Raw genomic sequence first — 20952 nt, 5'->3', positions numbered from 1 at the left:
ACTATATGCATGTGTGCATTTCACATTGACCTTTCCTCCACAGCATTAGGATGCTGGTAACCCACAATAGGACATCGTCGAGGAGTGGGATACCACAGCACGTCTCCAGACAAGTATGTATTAATGATTAATTGCAGTACTTTAATATGTATATGAGAAGCAGCAATACTGAATGAAAGGTGCCACTGGTTGCAATATAAGGAAAGTATTATGCTTTTAATTGTAAAGTTTTGTAATCAATGCTGCAAAAATAAAATCAAGTTAGTGTACAGTATATTGATTCCAAATCAGTTCAACAGACAGAAACTGCTATGTGCAGGCTATATATTGCTTTGGCACTTACTTGGCTCATAGTAGTCGTAGATTTTCACTGGGACCGGTGCAGTCTTCCCCACAATATATTCCCTGAACGCTTGCATCTGTACACAAGTCATACACTGGCTAGGTATCTGTAAGACAAATTAACTTCACGTTGGTGTGGTGTGCATCCTTCTAAATGTCTGATGGGTAAGACACAGTTTTCTATGTAAAAAGAAGGGTTGTAAGTGCACCTATGGACAAACCACTACACAACTAATTGAAATTGGCAGCTAACACAGCAGGTTCTGCTACCTACTATAGCAAGGGGTGCAAAAAGTGAGGGGAAAAAGGTGGAACATTTATTTAAAATAGTGATAAAAGATAATAATATAATATGTTTAATTGAATTATTGCAGCAATATACAAAATAAAATAAATATTATCAGAGTTCAATATGGGACTCCGTCCGAGTCCCTCTCCCAAAAATAATATGCAAATATAACAGTGTTCCATTTTAACTAGGGAAATCCCACAACTGCACGCAGTTGTTGAAGCAAATAATTTCCCACAAGTTGCTACAGCCCCCCTTCCCCAGTAAAAATCCACCATCCCCAGTGAGTGTTCCTGGCACTGGCTGCCTATGAAAAGCCTTCCCTGCTAATCACAGTCATACAGGCAGTTCTCTCCCCCTGGGACTGCCACTCTGGACTGCGGTCAGCAGAGAGAGAACTTCCAATGGGAAGTCACTCTCCTGCATTGCCATGAGCCATATCTGGCTTCTAGAGACCGCAACCGCTGCAGTCCCTAGGTGCTTCTGCACATGCGTCGATCGCGGGCCCTGCCAGATGCATTGCACATGGCGCACACTGTCCCAATTTAAAATATGTTTAGTTACGGCTCTGTTCCCTGCAAACTTTTCACGCTTTTAGCTAGGACACACAGCAAAGGTTTCTCCAAAGATGAAGAAGTAGGCATGCAGCTTGAAGTGCACTGGGTATACTATACAAGTGTATTAGTCGAAAACCAAACAATTTTTGGGTCACACTTGGTGCACCTATTGAATATTATATTCTGTCCTGAGATATTAGGTACCTATTTCTGTGAAAATGTACTGGTTTATTCAAGTATATATATACAAGTTACATAGCAGCTAGATAATGGGGTAAGGTGCAAAATGTAATGAGGCTGTGCTCTGAACTAAGCATTTAAGTTTTGTAAACCATGCAAAGATGTCACAGTAAAAAAATTGCAATGGACACAGATAGGTCACAATAAAGACGTCCCCTGCTGGGCGTCTATACTAATACTACAGAATTGAATTGTTACTCCCTTCATTCGCCCATTAGTAGTTATCGCGGCCACAAGCACCCGGTTTAGCTGCACACAGTGGCTAAACCCGTCTAAAGTAGTGGTTAGGGCACCCAAAAAAACTGGGCTTTGGACATATTTCTTCTCGCACCTCAGAGGCTGTGAGAAGAAATGTGTCCCCCCCACAGTTTTAGGCATCCGAACAGAGCAACAATTAAATTGCTCTATCAGGCACCTGTTCGTATAGACAACCAGCAGGAGGCGTCTATAACAACTGAATCGCCCCATAGAATTTGCATAGATGTCAAATAAGTCTGCTCGTTAGCCACTAACAAGAGATGGTTTACCATAGGCATCACTGTGCATTAAAAATATTCTACAAATTACCCCCTTTAACTCTCTGCTCTTCTTGTCAAAAAAAACCTGTAATTCATCACACATCCACTTTTGAAGCCATCTGTGTACGGGACAGTGGTGGCAATTTTCTTGTAGCACACATCTTATCCTTAGTGTTTCCTCTGTGATAGGTGGAGAGTGATGACTTCATCACTGTGTTGCATCCAACTGTGACCGGCCTTAGTTAGATTTTTAGACTCTCCTTGGAGCTAGGGGTATCACAACTCCTCCTGGGAGTCTCCCTTACATTCAGGGAAAGTTGGCAAGTATGATTAAGACAGAAGTTTCTGCAAAGGGTGCAAAAATGAATTCATGTAAGTCTTTCAAGCCACACATGTTATTCATCTTTCCCACATCTCATTTTTCATCACCAGGTCCATCATTGAAAACTACACCACCTTAGAACCTGGGTAAAACTGGCTCATAGAAAGGGTTTCATATAGTGTAGTTAAAACATTTTAAACACACCTTCTGTATGAGAATTAACCTGGTGGTGGCAATCTACATTTCTCCCTCTATAGAACCATACTTGCCACCTTTTAAACTCTCCTCTCTGGGAGAAGCCCAGAGAGCAGATGCAGCCATCCACTTTGGGAGATCATGCCACTTTTCCGTGCTAGCAGGGGACTACCTGAAAAATCAGATACCTCCTGCACCTTGCAGGAGAGTAGGTCAGTAGAACCGAAAAGGTGTAGATTAGAAACCTAATCAAAACTCTTGAATGTTTTAAAACACACTGACCTCATCAAAATAGAACAAGACTTTTCTTCCTTCCACCTCATAGCGTTTTAAGCCAATCTGCTTGTTCAAGAGCAACTGAAACAGAGAAAGACCATTTGTAATGATAGACAATATATATCAAAATCAATACAGACATCACATCTTGGACATTGTACTCCTCTGTGCTAGTCAAATACAGTACATTGCTAGAAATTATGATGGAGGGCATTTTGTTTGATTTAAGACCATTTTACCTTTAACCATAATGATTAAGGCAGTCTTAACAACATAGCACGAGTGTGTACAATAAAAGCAAAACAATAACAATCAACGGCCATTAAATCACCAAAATAAGAAAGTGATAATACAAAGAATAAGCATGTAATTAAAAGAAAATATACCTATTTTTTTGAAACATCAAGTCAACAAACAAACAAGATAGGCAATAGAAGCTCTACAAATATAAAGTAAAGTAATCTGATGTAGCACTGACATCTGGTGTAGTTACATGTATTTGTTCTCCTTTCCTAAATTTCGGATTTCCATTTCCCTCGCTATGAGATAATCTACTTTCCTTTACTAATGTCCCAGATATTCACTGACATTTCCTTCTTAATAACAGATTTGGATGATGGATGATGCTTTTATATCACTTAAGTATCCTTTTCAAAATGTAGCTAATTTATTTTATTTAGCTACAGTATGATGGTTGTATTTATTTGTTGTTGTCACTGTGATGTACTGCACATAAACTAATAGTGCCCCTAGTGACTATGAAACGCAGTATTGTGTAATGTAAACATAGATATTGGAGTATTTGGATCATGTGTAATAATAAATAATACATGATGACAGTTAGCTATTTCTTTAAGTTCATGAGCTGATTAACTAAAGTAATTTGATGGATTCTGCTATCTGGCCCCAAAGACTCCTAATGAGGCCAATAAAAAAAAATTCCTCTCCCTGCTGGGCACGCCACACATTTTCCGGATATATCTTTCAGAGAGGGCTCCGTCTGGGCTGTGGAATGCCCAGGACACATTATGCCATGGGGTGCTGGAGACACCAAACTGCCTCCACATAAATAGATTAAGTGTGATTTGAAACATGTAAAATCTTCAGTGCTGGACTAAGTTACTGATGTTATGAATTCAAATGAGAACCAGTCACACTCAATTAGGACACATTTGGCCGGAGTCCTAAATGTTGCCTCACTTTCAGCAGAACATTTAAAGATACAAAAATGTCAAGGACTAGAGAAAACATCACCAGAATGGAATTCAAATACATTATTTATTACTCTCACAGTTGGCCACAGAGTTATTAAAATATTAGGGTACACTCCCCAGTACCTGCACACCCAATACAATTTAAGCTGCACAGCCATATTGATATAAGGTAGAATCTGGGAAAAACAGGCCAGCCGGGATTCCAGTGCCGGTATATCGACCGTTGGCATCCCGCATGCCGGGATGCAGACAACATCCCCTCCAGAACATACAGTGCCTTGCAAAAGTATTCACCCCCCTTGGCTTTTTACCTTTTTTGTTACATTACAACCTGTAATTTATTTATTTTTTTAATCTGCATTTTATGTGATGGATCTGCACAAAATAGTCTAATTTGGTGAAGTGAAATGAGAAAAATATATATAAAAAAGAATCTTTATAAATAAAATTCTGAAAATTGGCATGTGCATATGTGATCACCCCCTTTGCTATGGAGCCCCTCGAAAGTTCTGGTGTAACCAATTACCTTCAGAAGTCACATAATTAGTGAAATTAAGTCCACCTGTGTGAAATCTGTCACATGATCTGTCAGTATAAACACACCTTTTCTGAAAGGCCCCAGAGGCTGCAACACCACTAAGCAAGAGGCATCACACCATGAAAACCAAGGAGCTCTCCAAACAAGTCAGGGACAAAGTTGTTGAGAAGTACAATTCTGGGTTGGGTTATAAAAAAGTATCCAAATCTTTGATGATCCCCCAGAGCACCATCAAATCCATCATCAACAAATGGAAAGAACATGGTACCACAACAAACCTGCCAAGAGAGGACCGCCCACCAAAACTCACAGACCGGGCAAGGAGGGCATTAATCAGAGAGGCAGCACAGAGACCAAAGGTAACCCTGAAGGAGCTGCAGAGTTCCACAGCAGAGACTGGTGTATCTGTGCATGTGACCACAGTAAGCCGTACACTCCATAGAGCTGGGCTTTATGTAAGAGTGGCCAGAAAAAAGCCATTACTTAGTGATAAAAATAAGAAGACACGATTTGAGTTTGCCAAAAGGCATGTGGGCGACTCCCCAAATGTATGGAGGAAGGTGCTCTGGTCAGATGAGACTAAAATTAACTTTTCGTCCACCAAGGAAAACGCTATGTCTAGCGCAAACCCAACACATCCCATCACCCCAAGAACACCATCTCCACAGTGAAAAATGGTGGTGGCAGCATCATGCTGTGAGGATGTTTTTCAGCAGCAGGGACGTCCCAGTCCCTGATTCAAGTTGAGGGAAAGATGGATGGTGCTAAATACAGGGATATTCTTGAGCAAAACCTGTTTCAGTCTGCCTGTGCTTTGAGACTGGGACAGAGGTTCACCTTCCAGCATGACAATGACCCTAAGCATATTACTAAAGCAACACTTGAGTGGTTTAAGGGGAAACATTTAAATGTGTTGGAATGGCCTCGTCAAAGCCCAGATCTCAATCCAATTGAGAATCTGTGGTCAGACTTGAAGATTGCTGTTCACAAGCAGAAACCATCCAACATGAAGGAGCTGGTGCAGTTTTGCCTTCAGGAATGGGCAAAATCCCAGGGGCAAGATGTGGCAAACTCATAGAGACTTATCCAAAGCGACTTGCAGCTGTAATTGCCACAAAAGGTGGTTCGACAAAGTACTGACTATAAGGGGATGAATAGTTATGTACGCTGAAGTTTTCAGTTATGTTGTCCTAAATGTTGTTTGATTCACAATATAAAAAAACAACTTCACAGTTGTAGGCATATTCTGTGAATGAAATGATGCACATCGTCAAACAATCCATTTTAATTCCAGGTTGTGAGGCAACAAAACATGAAAAATGCAAAAGGGGGGTGAATACTTTTGCAAGGCACTGTATGTAAATGTGTGCAAAGAAGCCCATTTATCTGCCAAAAATATTTGTATTTATTGAGACAGTAAAAAGATAAAATTACATAGATGAACAACAAAATATGCAATGATATCATGGAAGCACAAGTAAAGTTACAGTACAGACAAGCACTCAATACACCAGCAATGAACAATATCAACGCATATCATCATATAAATTGGAAAAAAAAAATTCATTCATATGCAAAGATACTTGGTTCGTAGTATGAGAAATGGAGAAAACATTAACAAAGGAGTACAGGAATAAAAAGAAATTTAAAACAAATAATATACATAACTGAAAAAGAAAAAGACAAAGGGCCTAATTCAGAGACGGATGCAATAGCAATATTTACGCAGATTGAGCGATTGTTTGCCAGTGTGCATGCATATAAGTCTCAATGCGCACACACCACGATTGCTTTGCGATTACATTCGCACAGAGGATTCACTCGCAATGTGAATGACAGGTAGTCAGCGTCTGGGGGTGGTTACAGGGGATGGTAAAAAAACTCAGGCGCAACTGCCCATTTGAATGTCGTTACATGGGCGTGCATAAATTAGCCACTGCAATATCCTACGCAGCATGAGAACCTTCTGCATGTCAGGAGAGCTGCCGAGTTGGTAGGTGGTCAGAATTTCCGCAAGGGCAAGATGGCCACTCGATGTGCGCCGATATTACCAATATTTACACAGGTAAGCGATATTTGGCATGCATAAATTAGCCATTGCAATCTCCTACGCAGCATGAGAGCCTTCTGCATGTCAGGAGAGCTGCTGAGTTGGAAGGTGGTCAGAATTGCCACAAGGGCAAGATGGCCACTCGATGTGCGTCGATATTACCAATATTTAAGCAGGTAAGCGATATCATACGCATATGAGAAAGCAGTGGTGGGCATCCTTATACTCAGGTAGGCTTGGATCTATTAGCATATTTCACAGCTGCATCTCGTGTGAAATCGCAGCTCTGATCGCATTAGTGTACATCTCTGAATCGGGCCCAAAGTCGAAACGAATACTGTGCTCTCTTAGTATACAATCAAAACAGAATAAGGTACAAAGTATGGTGCTGGTCTCCGGTAACTCCTGCCCGCATCCCTCAAACAAAAAGAGAGTATAATGTAATACAGAAAGGCCCAACACTCAGGAGAGTTGCCTACAGAAATACCAGGTCAGTGTTTCAAATAATTTCATGATATTAGATTGAGTAGTTTCACCTAACATCTCAGTTTACATACCACATTTTTTGATTCCTCTATATCTGGTAAGGTGGCTCTACGGTCAAAATACAAAATCTGAGAGAAATACAGAATTATGGTATAACATACCTTGGATAATTCTTTTTCTTCAAGGTCCATAGGGTCCACAAAATCTACATTAGGGTATGTAATTGGATCGCATCCAATGCACCAAACAGCAAAGCTTTGAAGCTCCCAGCATGCACTGGTCCTCCTCCCTATATGCCTCGCCCCCAGCCACAGGCATTCAGTTTGTAACCAAGCCTAACGGCAAGAGATGGAGAGTGGAGAAGGAAGAAAAATTGCACAAGAAACACTCAACATACGAAGAGGGAATCTGTGAAAAAAGGCTGAAGAACAGATCCCAACTGAGGCCAGGTGAGTCGGGGTAGGTGCCCTGTGGACCCTATGGACCTCAAAGAAAAATAATTATCCACGGTAAGTTATACCATAATTCTGTATTTCTTCTTCGGGTTCCATGGGGTACACAGGATCTACCTTGGGGACATCCTAAAGCAGTTCACTTAAGCTCCTGCGGAGAGAGGAGAATCCGCCATCCAAAGGAAACATCCTTGGAGGCAAAAGTATCAAAAGCATAGAATTTGATAAACGTATTAACGGAAGACCCAGTGGCTGCCTTGCAAAGCTGTTCAGCCGAGGTGCCATGTCTTACCGCCCACGATGGATCAACAGAGCGAGTGGAATGTGCTGTCACCTTGTTAGGAACAGGGAGACCAGCCTGTGTATAGACGTAAGAAATAGTCATACAAAACCAGCGAGCCAACGTTTGTTTGTTTGTTTGCTGGCCAACCTCGTTTGTGAAATCCATATAACACAAAGAGAGAATCTGATTTCCTGATGGAACTGGTCCGATCTACGTAAATACAAAGTGCTTGAACCACATCCAAGGAAGCTTCACCTGTAGACAGGTCTGAAGACTTGAAGGCCGTGACTACAATTTCCTCATTTATATGGAAACGAGAAACAACCTATGGGAGGTAGCCTTGGTACGGAGGACCGCTCTACTTTGATGAAAGAACAAATATGGAGAACGACATGACAATGCTGCAAAGTCAGAAACTCTGCCAGCTGAAGAGATGGCGAGAAGAAAAAGTGCTTCGCAGTCAGCCATCTCAAGTCTACCTTATCCGAGGGTTCAAAGGGATGCAACTGCAGTGCCCTGAGAAATAAAGACAAATCCCACGGTGCCACCAGTGGGATAAATGGACATTGCAGCCGCAAAACTCCCTGTAAGAATGTTCTAACATCTGGCAGAGGAGCAATCTTGCGCTGGAACCAAACTGTCAAAGCCGAAACTTGGATCCAGGGCCGCCATCAGGGGGGACTGCCGGTATTCGAGTCCCGGGCCCGGACACTGGCAGAAAGGGAGGGGGCCCGGTGCTGCTCCTGCAACTGCTGCATAGTCCCCCGCAGTGCCCGCACTACCCCCTTGAGTGAAAAGGGAGTGGGGTGCTGCTACCAACCTGAGAAACCCCTTCCTTCACGATTCCCCTACTTCCCCCTTCAGTCGGCTTGAAATGGGGGCGGAGCCAGTGTGAAACCCCGCCCCCCGAACATCCGCGAATCGCGTCGTTCCTTAGGGGCGGGGCCTAATAATGCAAGATGCCCGCCACCCATTAGCAACCAGGTGCTGTGCAGAAGTGTAAGTAATAAATATTTTTGTGTTTGTCTGTGTTAGTGTGTATATATGTGTATGTACTGTATATGTCTGTGTTAGTGTGTATATATATGTGTATGTACTGTATATGTCTGTGTTAGTGTATATATGGGTATGTACTGTAAATGTCTATGTGTTAATGTGTATATACTGTATATGTCTGTGTTAGTGTGTATATATGGGTATGTACTGTATATGTCTATGTGTTAGTGTGTATGTACTGTTTATGTCTGTGTTAGTGTGTATATATGGGTATGTACTGTATATGTCTGTTAGTGTGTATGTACTGTATATGTCTATGTGTTAGTGTGTATATGTGTATGTAGTGTACTGTATATGTCTATGTGTTAGTGTGTATATATGGGTATGTACTGTATATGTCTATGTGTTAGTGTGTATATATGGGTATGTACTGTATATGTCTATGTGTTAGTGTGTATATATGTGTATGTAGTGTACTGTATATGTCTATGTGTTAGTGTGTATATATGAGTATGTACTGTATATGTCTGTGTTAGTGTGTATATATGGGTATGTATTTCTGTATGTGTTAGTGTGTATGTATGGGTATGTACTGTATATGTCTGTGTTAGTGTGTATGTACTGTATATGTCTGTGCTAGTGTGTATATATGGGTATGTACTGTATATGTCTATGTGTTAGTGTGTATATATGGGTATGTACTGTATATGTCTGTGTTAGTGTGTATATATGCGTATGTATATATATGTATGTGTTCGAGTGTACATATGTGTATGTATGTTTGTGTGGATGTATGTGTATGTACATATGTTAGCGTGGATATATGTATATGTGTTATATATACATGTACATGTGTGTTATGCTGCATATATTATATGTGTATGTGTGTGTTTAACAATATATATATATATATATATATATATACACACAGTATATATATATATATATATATATATTTTATTTTAATTATTTTATTAGAAACCCCCTCCCTCTCCCTCAGAAAATCCTGTATTTGCCCCTGCACTTGTTTAATTAATTTTCTTTTCCTTTGGCGTTGGGGTGCACGACATCACGCCACTGGATGGGAGATGTCAGATGAGCCGCGGCATGTGAGGAGCAGCACCAGCCAGCCCTGGAGGAGAAGAAGCCAGAAGGAAGAAGCACAAGGCGATAAGGCAAGTCATAATTAATTAGACCTAGCAGTAGCGGGAGGGGGAGCCCAGGGGCCCTGCCTATTTTGTCAGTCCTGGGCCCCACAATATCTGATGGCAGCCCTGCTTGGATCTCAAGGTAGCCAGGCGAAGACCTAAGTCTAATCCAGCCTGAAGAAAACCCAGTATTCTCGATACCTTGAAAACTTTAGGGTCATATTTTCTGTGGGAACACCAAAGAAAAAATTAACGCCAAATGATGTGATAGATGCAAGCAAAACCAGGCTTCCTTGCTCTCAGCATTGTCTGAATCACAGAAGCAGAAAAACTCCTGGCCTTTAAGACGGACGACTCAAGAGCCATGCCGTCAAAGCCAGCCGAGGTAAATTCTGGAAAAGACAAAGATCCTGCATTAGCAAATCCTGTCTTAGAGTCAGAGGAAGTGGACTGTCTACAGATAGACATGTAAGATCGAAGAACCATGTCCTCCTGGGCCAGGCTGGGGCTATTAGTATCATCCTGTCTCCCTCCTGCTTGAACTTTCTGATGACTCTTGAGAGGAGGGAGATTGGAGGAAACAGGTATGCCAACCTGAAGTTCCACCTCACCGCCAGAGCATCCACGAAGGCAGCTGAGGGGTCTCTTATTCTGGGCCCGTTGGGACCTTGTGGTTGTAACGTGATGCCATGAGATCTACGTCCGGTAATCCCCACCTGTACACCAGGAGTTGAAACACCTCCGGATGAAGAGCCCATTCTCCGGCATGTATGTCCTGGGAACACCTGGGATGAATATTTCCGAGATTGCTGGAAGATGGCCCTCTGCCCACAGCAGAATCTTTGCCACTTCCCTCATGGCTGCCAGACTTTGTGTGCCTTTTTTTTTTCAAAAGTTTATTTTTAATTAAAGTATATAAGACATACATAACATAAGCCTTCAGATAAAAAAAAGGGAAAACAATCTGAAACAAAATAGACATCCGAAGGATATATTAATCATAGAAGATCATATATGATAATACAATCGGGTTTGCAGTGTTGTACCAGCGAGGCCTCCTACACCACCCCCACCACTTCTTCCTCTTTTCTTTTCTTCTCTTTTGTATCTTTCTTCTTCTTTGTAGCTAATGATATATATATAATTGATTACAACATTTTGTTATATCGTGTATACTTTTTGATGATTTATGTAGGCCACTGCTGTCACATTATCAGACTGAACCTGGACAGGCCAACCCTGAAGAAGGTCCTGCGCCAGATTGAGTGCTTTGTGCATTGCTCAAAGCTCCAATATATTTATTGGTAGGTGACTTTACTGGTCCGTCCACCTTCCCTGAAAGGTGTGATGACCCGTCACTGCTCTCCATCCTTGCAGACTTGCATCCGTGGTGATAACAGACGTCCCTTGTCTAAATGAGTCGCCTCCAGCCACCAAGCAAGGGAGAGCCAAACCTCTGGTGAGATGCGAATCATCTGATGCTTTATCCGATGATACTGACCATCCCACTGGGCCAAGATCCACAGCTGTAGGGACCTGGAGTGGAACTGGGAATAAGCCACCATGTCGGATGTGCCTACCATGGAGCCCAGTATCTGCATAGCCAACTGAACTGACACTCTTTGCTTGCAAAGTAGATTGTGCACACAAGACTGCAGTGCTACAATCTTGTCCTCTGGTAGAAGAATTCTCTGTCCCAGAGAGTCCAGCAGTGCCTCCAAATGCACCATCTGCTGAGTTGGAGAAAGCAAATACTTTTTCCAATTGATTACCCAGTCGTGCTCATGTAGGCAGACAATGGTCATCTGTAGATGACATTGTAACATCTCCTGAGATTGTGCTAATATCAGGAGGTCATCTAGATATGGCAGTATGCTGACTGTTTTCTGAGACGAGCCATCATGACTGCCATTATCTTGGTAAATACCCGAGGGGCTGTGGCCAGACCGAAGGGTAGAGCCTGAAATTGGTAATATTTCTGGTCTACCACAAACCTGAGAAAGGCCTGGTAGGATCTTGCAATAAGGACATGCAGATATGCATCCTGTATGTCCAGTGAGACCATGAAGTCTCCAGGCTCCATCGCCAGCATAATTGACCGTAGATTCAGGATAGGGCGGTGTGACCCATTTGGTTTTTGAATCAAAAATAAATTTGAATAATAACCCCTTCCCTGTTGCGTCACAGGAACTCCAATAGATTTCAGTAGGCCGAAGCTCTGACCAGGTCTGCACGAAGGTTTGTAGCAACCAACCTCTGAGGGGGATGCTTTAGGAATTTGATGGCATAATCCTGAGAGACCAGTTCTTGCACCCAGGCATCTGTAGTTGTTTGCTGCAAGGCCTGGGAGAACTGTAAAAGTCAGCCTCCAACCCTGACATACTCCAGGGGGAGGCCCGCCACATCAGACAGTAGGCGTACCCTCTGGCTTGGAAGCCGGGCGTTTAGTTGACCAAGATTTCTTGGGCTGTGGTTTCCTCTGAAACTGACTCTGTCTGGCCGAGGACTGTTTCTTTGTCCTACCCTGTGGACGAAAGGACCAAGATGACGACTGCCTCTTAGAGGTAGACGTAGATGGCAATTCAGCAGACTTCGGTGTTGCCAAAGAAGTCATTATGTCATCCAACCCTGGTCAAAACAGTACCTTCCCTGCAAAAGGCAAAGATTCCACAGCCTTCTTAGACCCTGCATCCGCCTTCCAGGTCTTTAGCCAAAGGGCTCTTCTGGCTGCAATCGAGTTAGCCGAGACACTAGACGCCAGGATGCCTGAGTCAATTCCCCCAAATCCCCCAAAGAAGAAAGCTAGATTTTAATGTGCCAAGAAAAGGTGGTATAGTAACCATCCAGAACTTTAGGATGACCATCCTAGCCATAGTGAATACAAGCATAAGCAAAGGAATAAACAAAGCACCCTTGAAGCCAGATCCCAATTTTCTCAATAGCAACTAAGCATTACTAAAGGCTCATTTAGATTGAGGAGAGTAAAGTGGGTATATTTACTAAAGTGAGAGTTTTTAGAAGTGGAGATGTTGCCCATAGCAACCAATCAGATTATACTTAACATTTAACTAGCACCTTCTAAAAGATAATAGCTAGAATCTGATTGGTTGCTATGGGCAACATCTCCACTTCTAAAAACTTTCACTTTAGTAAATATATCCCATTATGATGAAAAGGGAAAAAAAAAGAGACATTCTAAAAATTGTATGTTAGCTATAGCCTGTGCAAGGTATGTGAGACAGTGGAATGGTCAAATGAAGAGATAAAGATTTTTGTCTAGAGCAGATATATTAGGGCTTATGTAAGTTATATGCCAACATTGCATTTAGGTGCACAATTTGCACTGAACTACAGCAACCAATCAGAAATGAGAATTTTTCTGTCTCACGTCTGGTTGTTTTCCTTTGTGTAGTGCAACTTTTGCACCCTAAAGGCAAAGTACATAAGCCCATCAGTTGTACAGCAATCATAATTACACTGCCCAACATGTTCTTTCATTGTATAGAAAACTTACAGTTAAATTTGAGAACGCTACAAGATGCCGTTTCTTAATGGATCCACTTGAATTTAAAGCCCTTTAATCACTGAGTCAAGTCTATTACCAGCTTCCTGGGATTAAACCAAGCAATTACATATTACATCCAAATTAAACAAATTACAGCTTTAAAGCTAGTCACAAACAGGAGAATTCCAAGGTCAGTTGATTCAGACTCAATTAAATACAGATGTGAAAAGTCTTGTAGACCTCTAGGAAGTTGTAAAAACAGCTCCCACCACAGCGGATCAGTCACCCTAGTCCTTCTAAAATGCACATTAAATGCCTTTTGCCCATCAGGGGAGCCGGAGACTTTCGGACTAAATAGTCCACCTCCTGTAAAGAATAATCTTTCTCACTTTGGATATGTTCCAATGAATTCTCCAAATACCAGAATTTGAAAACATTTCTAGCAATTAGATGTATTATTTATTCTGATACCGCTGCCTGTAAACTATACAATACTGCAAATACGTATTGGTGCTGTTATGTCGCTAAAATAACTCTTTCTGCTGTGAAAAAAAAATTACTTATTGGGCTCTATTTATCAACATTATTTTTACTAAAATAATGTGAAAAAGGGTGTTTTCACACCCTTTTCACATTATTTTAGTAACACCTATAGTTATTACAGAGCAATTGGAGTAGAATTCGTAAAATTCTACTCCAACCCCTACGTATCACTTATTTTTAGTAAAGCAGATCGCATTTCCCATAATTGTAATGGGAAATGTGATCTGACCATAGTTACTAAAAATAAATGTGAAAAAAATATCGGGGGAAGCCCTGTGATAATAACGCCACCTGGAGGTGGCGTTATCCAGGGCCTCCCCCGGTTACCGGACTCCTGCTCTGCTCTAACGGGGAGAGCAGAGCCGGGAGTCGGTCCCTGCAATCAGCTGTGTGGTCTAAACAGACCGCAAGCTGATTACTGTAAAAAAAAAAAAAAAATATATAAAAAAAAAAAATTACTTATCTGACTCCAGGGACCGGTGATCGGGCCTCTGGTGATGTCTCCCCTCTGGTCAGCTGGTCTCCCACAGTGCACTGCTGCCCAGTCATCAGGTGATCGGGCCCCAGTACAGTATGGGAGATCACCTGACCGGAGGAATGGAGAACATCACCGGAGGCCCGGAGCATGCAGGTAAGTGTAAGTAAGGGAGGGAGGGTCGCGGGGGGTCCGCGATCACGGGGGCGGGGCTTAGCACCGGGGGCGGGGCTTAGCGCCGGAGGGGGGTAGCAGCGGCGACCGGTCGGCGCATGCGTGGGCACTTAATCACGGTATTTTTTGCGAAAATACCATGATAAGGCTCCGAAGGGGATTAGCAGGGACAGAGCTTTATCGCAAGCTCTGTCCCTGCAAGGGATTTGTATTAAATCCCTGTGATATTGCCTGAATTCGCAATGCGAATTCACTCGGTAATGTCACACTACAATCTGCATTACCAATGCGGATTGTAGTAAATAGAGCCCATAGTGAGGTACAATTACATGAAGTACAAGTTACCAGTAAGCAGGTATAGGAAATGTAAAGATTTTTACCCAAATTAATAGCATTACCTGTTCCAAGCTCTCGATGTCTGCTCGGAACCCTGAGAGCAGAGACAGCTCCAACACAGCCATGTTAGATGCACCAGAATGAAGCCATCTGGAACAAAGAGTAATAGCATAGATATCAATAATGCCCCTGGTAGAAGTCACTTTTATCCTTCTCGAAACTTCACACTAGTGGTTTATTATGCAAGGCCACAAATAAAAAAATTTTAACAAATCAGTTGAAATCCATAGGACTGTTTTAATTATTAAGGGCGGTATTCAATTAGTTTTGCGCCCGCGATACAGTTCCCCCTGCCGAACTTTTCGCCTACATCGCGTCTTTTGGCTGCGGAAACTTATCGTGCGCGTCCCCACTATTTGCCGTATTCAATTCCAAAAGACGCAAAGTCAGAACAGGCAAAAAGTGCTGTCAGAATCGGGGAAATCAGCCTGAATCCCCAAAAAAGATGCAGTAACATTGGATCAATATAGTATAGTATATTGGATCAATATGTCTCTAACGTGAAGTTTTAATAAAAGTGAAATTCCTCCATCATAAAAGTACCTGCAATCCCCAAAATACTTGGCCCCTTCTTAGAGCACCCCCAGAACCTTATTTCGCTAGTTTTTGAAGTTGTCCCCCCACTTTGTGCTTTTTCACCCCCAGAATGAAAGTACTTTTTTGGGGTTCTTAAGTTTTTTTCATGATTTTTTTGGACGCAGTTATCCTTTGGGGGGCTGTCCCAAGGATTCTGAGTGGTTTCCCCACCTTTCCACCCCAAAATAAAAATGATGCACTTCTTTTCTCCTGCTATTCAGAGGCAAATCTTTTTCGCCTATTACATTACATTGACTTTCCGCGTACACAAAAAGCGGGTGGAATTGAATACAGAGAGAAGTTTCCGCCGCGCAAAAGACGCAATTGGCGATACTTTTTCGCTGATCTCGGCTTTTCGCGTCTAATTGAATACAGCCCCAAGTTTGAAAACTAACTATGACATACTGACCTAATATTATATGAGGAACAAGAAGTTTGGTAGTGTATGCGGTCAATATCCCGACCGTTGGGATTCCGGCGGTCAGAATGCCGACATCTGGTATGTATTCCGTTTGGTAGAACTTTTATTTTTTTTGCTTAGGACCAGATCCTATTTAAATAACTGAGTTTTGGGTATTAGACAGATGGAGGTTTCATAATGTGGGAATTAAACTACACAATGATAAATAATTTTCCCAAACCTTCCATTTTCACAGCTAAAGCTCCCATTTGTGAAGTGAGCTGAATGTGCAGCACTGTTTGGTCTTTCTGTACAGCGCATATATCAAGGTACATGTCTGCTCTCCGCTCTCAACTATCCTAAACCTGCAAGTACTAGACTCACTTTAGATCCTTCAATAACATTGCTTCTTTATCCAAATAGTTTTTTGAGAAAAGCATCATGCCATACAGGAACAGAACTATAATGAAATCAGGTAACAAACAAGGTTATAAATCTAACACCAACATTATATGTCATAGTAATATAATGGTGATGGGATGAGCAAAAGAGTTAGGCTGGGTACACACTTAGCGATGAACGATATATTGGGCAGTAGGTACACACTGCACAATCTGGTGAACGACCTCCCGATATATATCGTTCACCGGCACCATTGATCATGCTGGCATCGGCAGCTGGGTTGCTCCATCGGCCTTGCATGCAGGCCGATGGAACAACCCTGATGAACGACCCATGGAAGCGCGCATAGTGGGCACACACTAGACAATGTGCCTGATATATCGGCCTGATCTGTGGTAACAAACAAGGTTATAAATCTAACACCAACATTATATGTCATAGTAATACAATGGTGATGGGATGAGCAAAAGAGTTAGGCTGGGTACACATTTAGCGATGAACGATATATTGGGCAGTAGGTACACACTGCACGATCTGGTGAACGACATCCCGATATATATCGTTCACCGGCACTATTGATCATGCTGGCATCGGCAGCTGGGTTGCTCCATCGGCCTTGCATGCAGGCCGATGGAACAACCCTGATGAACGATCCATGGAAGCGCGCATAGTGGGTACACACTAGACAAAGTGCCTGATATATCGGCCTGATCTGTGGGATCGGACGACATATCTAGTGTGTACCCGACTTTAAACAAGAGAAATTACTGTACAGGGGCAGAACTATGGGAGACAATGGAGGCGCCTGCCGCCGGGCTCCAGCTCTGAAGGGGCAACTCTTCCATTGTCCACAACATATTCACCCCACTTAGGGCTGTAACTATTACCCGGAGTGTACTGTCACGGCCGCCCAATACTTGGCGCCTGTTCCCGGCACCTGAGAAGCAACCATACACTAGTGGAGAGCTCCATGTCAGGCCATCAGCTGCTGCCTTCGTCTATCTATAGCATGTCTGCATGCAAATTGCTGCATTACAGTGTCAGCGGCCATGACGGGGGGGGCACCAAATTATAACTTGCCTCCGGGCGTCTGGGATGAATTTACGCCACTGTTACTGTAACACTGTGCTATGAATCCAACCAATAACAAAACAGTATGCATTACAATCTGAAACCCTCTATCACATGGGGTTCAAGAACACCTGAATTGGTAATGGGGAATGGCCTAAATAAAGCAACAAGGAAAAGGAGCCACAACAGTGACATAACATTGTCAATATGTTGTATAAACAGGACATGCACACTTTAACAAACCAATCATTTCAGCACCAGGGTCTGCCACATGAGTGTGGCTGAAATTATTGATTCGTTTGGGCCCCCACAAAACAAGCTGGCAATTAATCTGTCCCTGCACAAACTGGGACAAACCGGAGGCAAGATGTCGTCCTCATCCTCCTCATCCACCGATTCCTCACCCTCTTCAGTGTTGTGTACATCCTCATCCTCACAGAGTATTAATTCGTCCCCGCTGGAATCCACCACCACAGGTCCCTCTGTACTTTCTGGAGGCTGGTCTCCCTGGAAGAGTTGATAATTCATTTTGATGAACATCATCTTCTCCACAATTTGTGGAAGCAACCTCCTACGCCTTTCAATGACAAGGTTCCCGGCTGCACTAAACACTCTTTCGGAGTACACACTGGAGGGGGGGAAACTTAGGTAAAATAGAGCCAGTTTGTACAGGGGCCTCCAAATTGCCTTTTTTTCCTGCCAGTACAGGTACGGACTGTCTGACATGCCTACTTGGATGCTGTCACCGATGTAATCCTCCACCATTCTGTCAATGGTGACAGTATCATATGCAGTGACAGTAGACATGTCAGAAATTGTTGCCAGGTCCTTCAGTCCGGACCAGATGTCCAAACTTAGTCCTGTCTGCCCTGCATCACCGCCAGCGGGTTGCTTAGGATACCTAAGTTGTTTCCTGGTAGCCCCAGTTGCGGGAGAAAATGAAGAAAGATCTGTTTACGTGTAAGGTCTTTGCACCTCTGCAGGCTTGTGTAGGCTTTAAACCTAGGATCAAGCACTGTGGCTAAAATGTAGTGGTCTGATTTCAACAGATAGACCACCCTTGAATCCTGGCAAAGCGAATGAAGGGCTTCTTCCACAAGTCCCACATACCGAGCGGAATCCCTCCATCTTAGCTCCTCCATCACTCTCTCCAGCTGCTTCTGCAAAAGCCTGATGAGGGGAATGACCTGAGCTGTAAGTGTCTAACTGACTTCACGTGTGGCAAGTTCGAAGGGCTGGAGAACCTTGCACAACACGGAAATCATTCTCCACTGCGCTTGAGTCAGGTGCATACCCCCTCCTTTGCCTATGTCATAGTTGGATGTATAGGCTTGAATGGCCTTTTGTTGCTCCTCCATCCTCTGAAGCATATAGAGGGTTGAGTTCCACCGTGTCACAACCTCTTGCTTCAGGTGATGGCAGGGCAGGTTCAAGAGCGTTTGCTGGCTCTCCAGTCTTTGGCACACAGTCGCTGAATGGCAAAAGTGGTCAGAAATTTTTCGGCCACCCAAAGCGTCTCCTGCACGGCCCTGTCGGTTTTCAGAAAATTCTGCACCACCAAATTTATTGTGTGAGCAAAACATGGGACGTTCTGGAATTTGCTCAGATGTAATGCCCACACAATATTGGTGGCGTTGTCAGATATCACAAATCCCCAGGAGAGACTAAGTGGGGTAAGCCATTAGGCGATGATTTCCCTCAGTTTCTCTAAGAGGTAGTCGGCGGTGTGTCTCTTACTGAAACCGATGATACACAGTGTAGCCTGCCTTGGAACGAGCTGGCGTTTCTGACATGCTGCTACTGGTGACGCTGCTGTTGTTGCTGCATAAGGTGATACATCTACCCAGTGGGCTGTCACATTTATATAGTCCTTAGTCTGCCCTGTTCCACTTGTCCATGGTTAAGTTGACATTGGGTACAACCGCATTTTTTAGGACACTGAGGACACTTTTTGTGACGTCTCTGTACATTATCGGTATCACCTGCCTAGTGAAGTGGAATCTAGATGGGATTTGGTACCGGGGACACTCTACCTCCATTAATTGTCTAAATCCCACTGCTCTAAGGCCGGATACCAGACGCACGTCTAACACCAACATAGCTGTCAAGGCCACAGTTATCCGCTGTGCTTCAGGATGACTGCTGTCGCACTTCATCCTCCTCGCTAAGGACTGTTGGAGGGTCAATTGCTTAGTAAAAGAAGTAATGGTGTTCCTACTTCCTCTCTGGGATGATGAACGACTCCCAGCAGCAACAACAGCAGCAGCAGCAGTTGGCATAGCAATGCAGGATCCTCCCGAGGAATCCCGGACAGGAGAGTCAGTCATGCCAGTGACATGGCCTGCAGGACTACTTCCGATCCTGACTGAGGAGGAAATTGATGAGGAGGGAGTTGACGGTGTGGTTTGCAGGCGCTTGAATACAACAGGAAAAAGGGATTTAGGTGTCCCTGGACTACTTACGGTCTTAGCCACAGTTTCTGAACTTGACAGTAGCTCTTTATGAATGCGCTGCAGGTGATGTATAAGGGAAGATGTTCCTAGGTGGTTAACATCCCTACCCCTACTTATTCCACCTTTACATATGGTACATATGGGAAGACATTTGTTGTCCGGATTTGGATAGAAATATTTCCAGACCAAAGAGGTGGAATGTTTGGTCTTCTGCCCAGCCATGACCGTGAAGGGCTTTTTCATCCCACGGACAACTGTCTCCCACTGGTGCCTGATTTAAACAAACCACCTCACCATCAGAATCCTCTTCGTCAACTTCCTCCTCAGCACCAGTTACACCAATATCTTCATCCTGTTGTACTTCAGCAGTGACATCTTCAATTTTAATATCAGCAAGTGGGCTGTGGGTGCTCCTTCCAGCACTTGCACAGGGCGTGCAAATGGTGGAAGGAGCCACCTCTTCCCGTCCAGTGTTGGGAAGGTCAGGCATCGCAACCGTCGCCACACTTGGACTCTCCATGGGGATTGATAACGTATAAAACCTCTAATATCAACCTTAATGCTTAGGGAACCTTTTTATAACTTTTGGCATGTGTAAGTGTAAGGACATTGCGTGTAGTCGCTAATATGCGCGGTGCGTTTTATGTGCAGAGTGTTTTAATAAACAATGCAACTGTGAAGTGCATCTTGTATATTATATGTATTATTTAATGTGCGTATGGGGTATGGTAGGACTTTTAACAATATGCGGTAGCAATGCAGTCGCACGATGCTAATAGAATATTAGCATCGCACACAATGGTTTCATGCTGACGATGCAAGATGGCGTCGTCAGGGGCAACATAAAATGGCGTTGTGCAGATTTTAATTTTACAATTTAGGTCTCAGCCAACCATCCGGCTTCGACACCTTTTGTTGAATCCAAAACCCGCGAGAATCTGACAGCGGGATGATGACGTTTTGCCTCGATTTCAGATCCGTCAGGTGGGAAAACTCGAACCTGACCCGGATCCGGCTCGGATCGGGGGGGCTCGGGGCGGTTCGGATTTCA

The 20952-nt window shown here is 43.3% G+C and overlaps 1 protein-coding gene across 3 annotated transcripts in view; it reads right to left on the bottom strand.

Moving 5' to 3' along the window:
- Positions 1-20952, bottom strand: part of CPAMD8 (C3 and PZP like alpha-2-macroglobulin domain containing 8) — a 185474-nt gene that overhangs the window by 20352 nt on the left and 144170 nt on the right. For all 3 annotated transcript variants that reach the window (XM_088478478.1, XM_088478479.1, XM_088478477.1), the window contains exons 36-38: positions 15002-15089; positions 2746-2820; positions 344-449 (exon numbers count right to left, since the gene is read on the bottom strand). In XM_088478478.1, coding sequence (XP_088334604.1) covers positions 344-449; positions 2746-2820; positions 15002-15089 — 269 coding nt within the window. The remainder of the gene's footprint in view (positions 1-343; positions 450-2745; positions 2821-15001; positions 15090-20952) is intronic.

The sequence above is a fragment of the Taudactylus pleione genome, unplaced genomic scaffold, assembly GCF_031769625.1.
Source record: "Taudactylus pleione unplaced genomic scaffold, aTauple2 ptg000214l, whole genome shotgun sequence".
In the NCBI taxonomy this organism is placed as follows: Eukaryota; Metazoa; Chordata; class Amphibia; order Anura; family Myobatrachidae; genus Taudactylus; species Taudactylus pleione.
The sequence above is the reverse complement of the archived record's forward strand: the minus strand, read 5'-3'. Positions and strand labels throughout refer to the sequence as shown.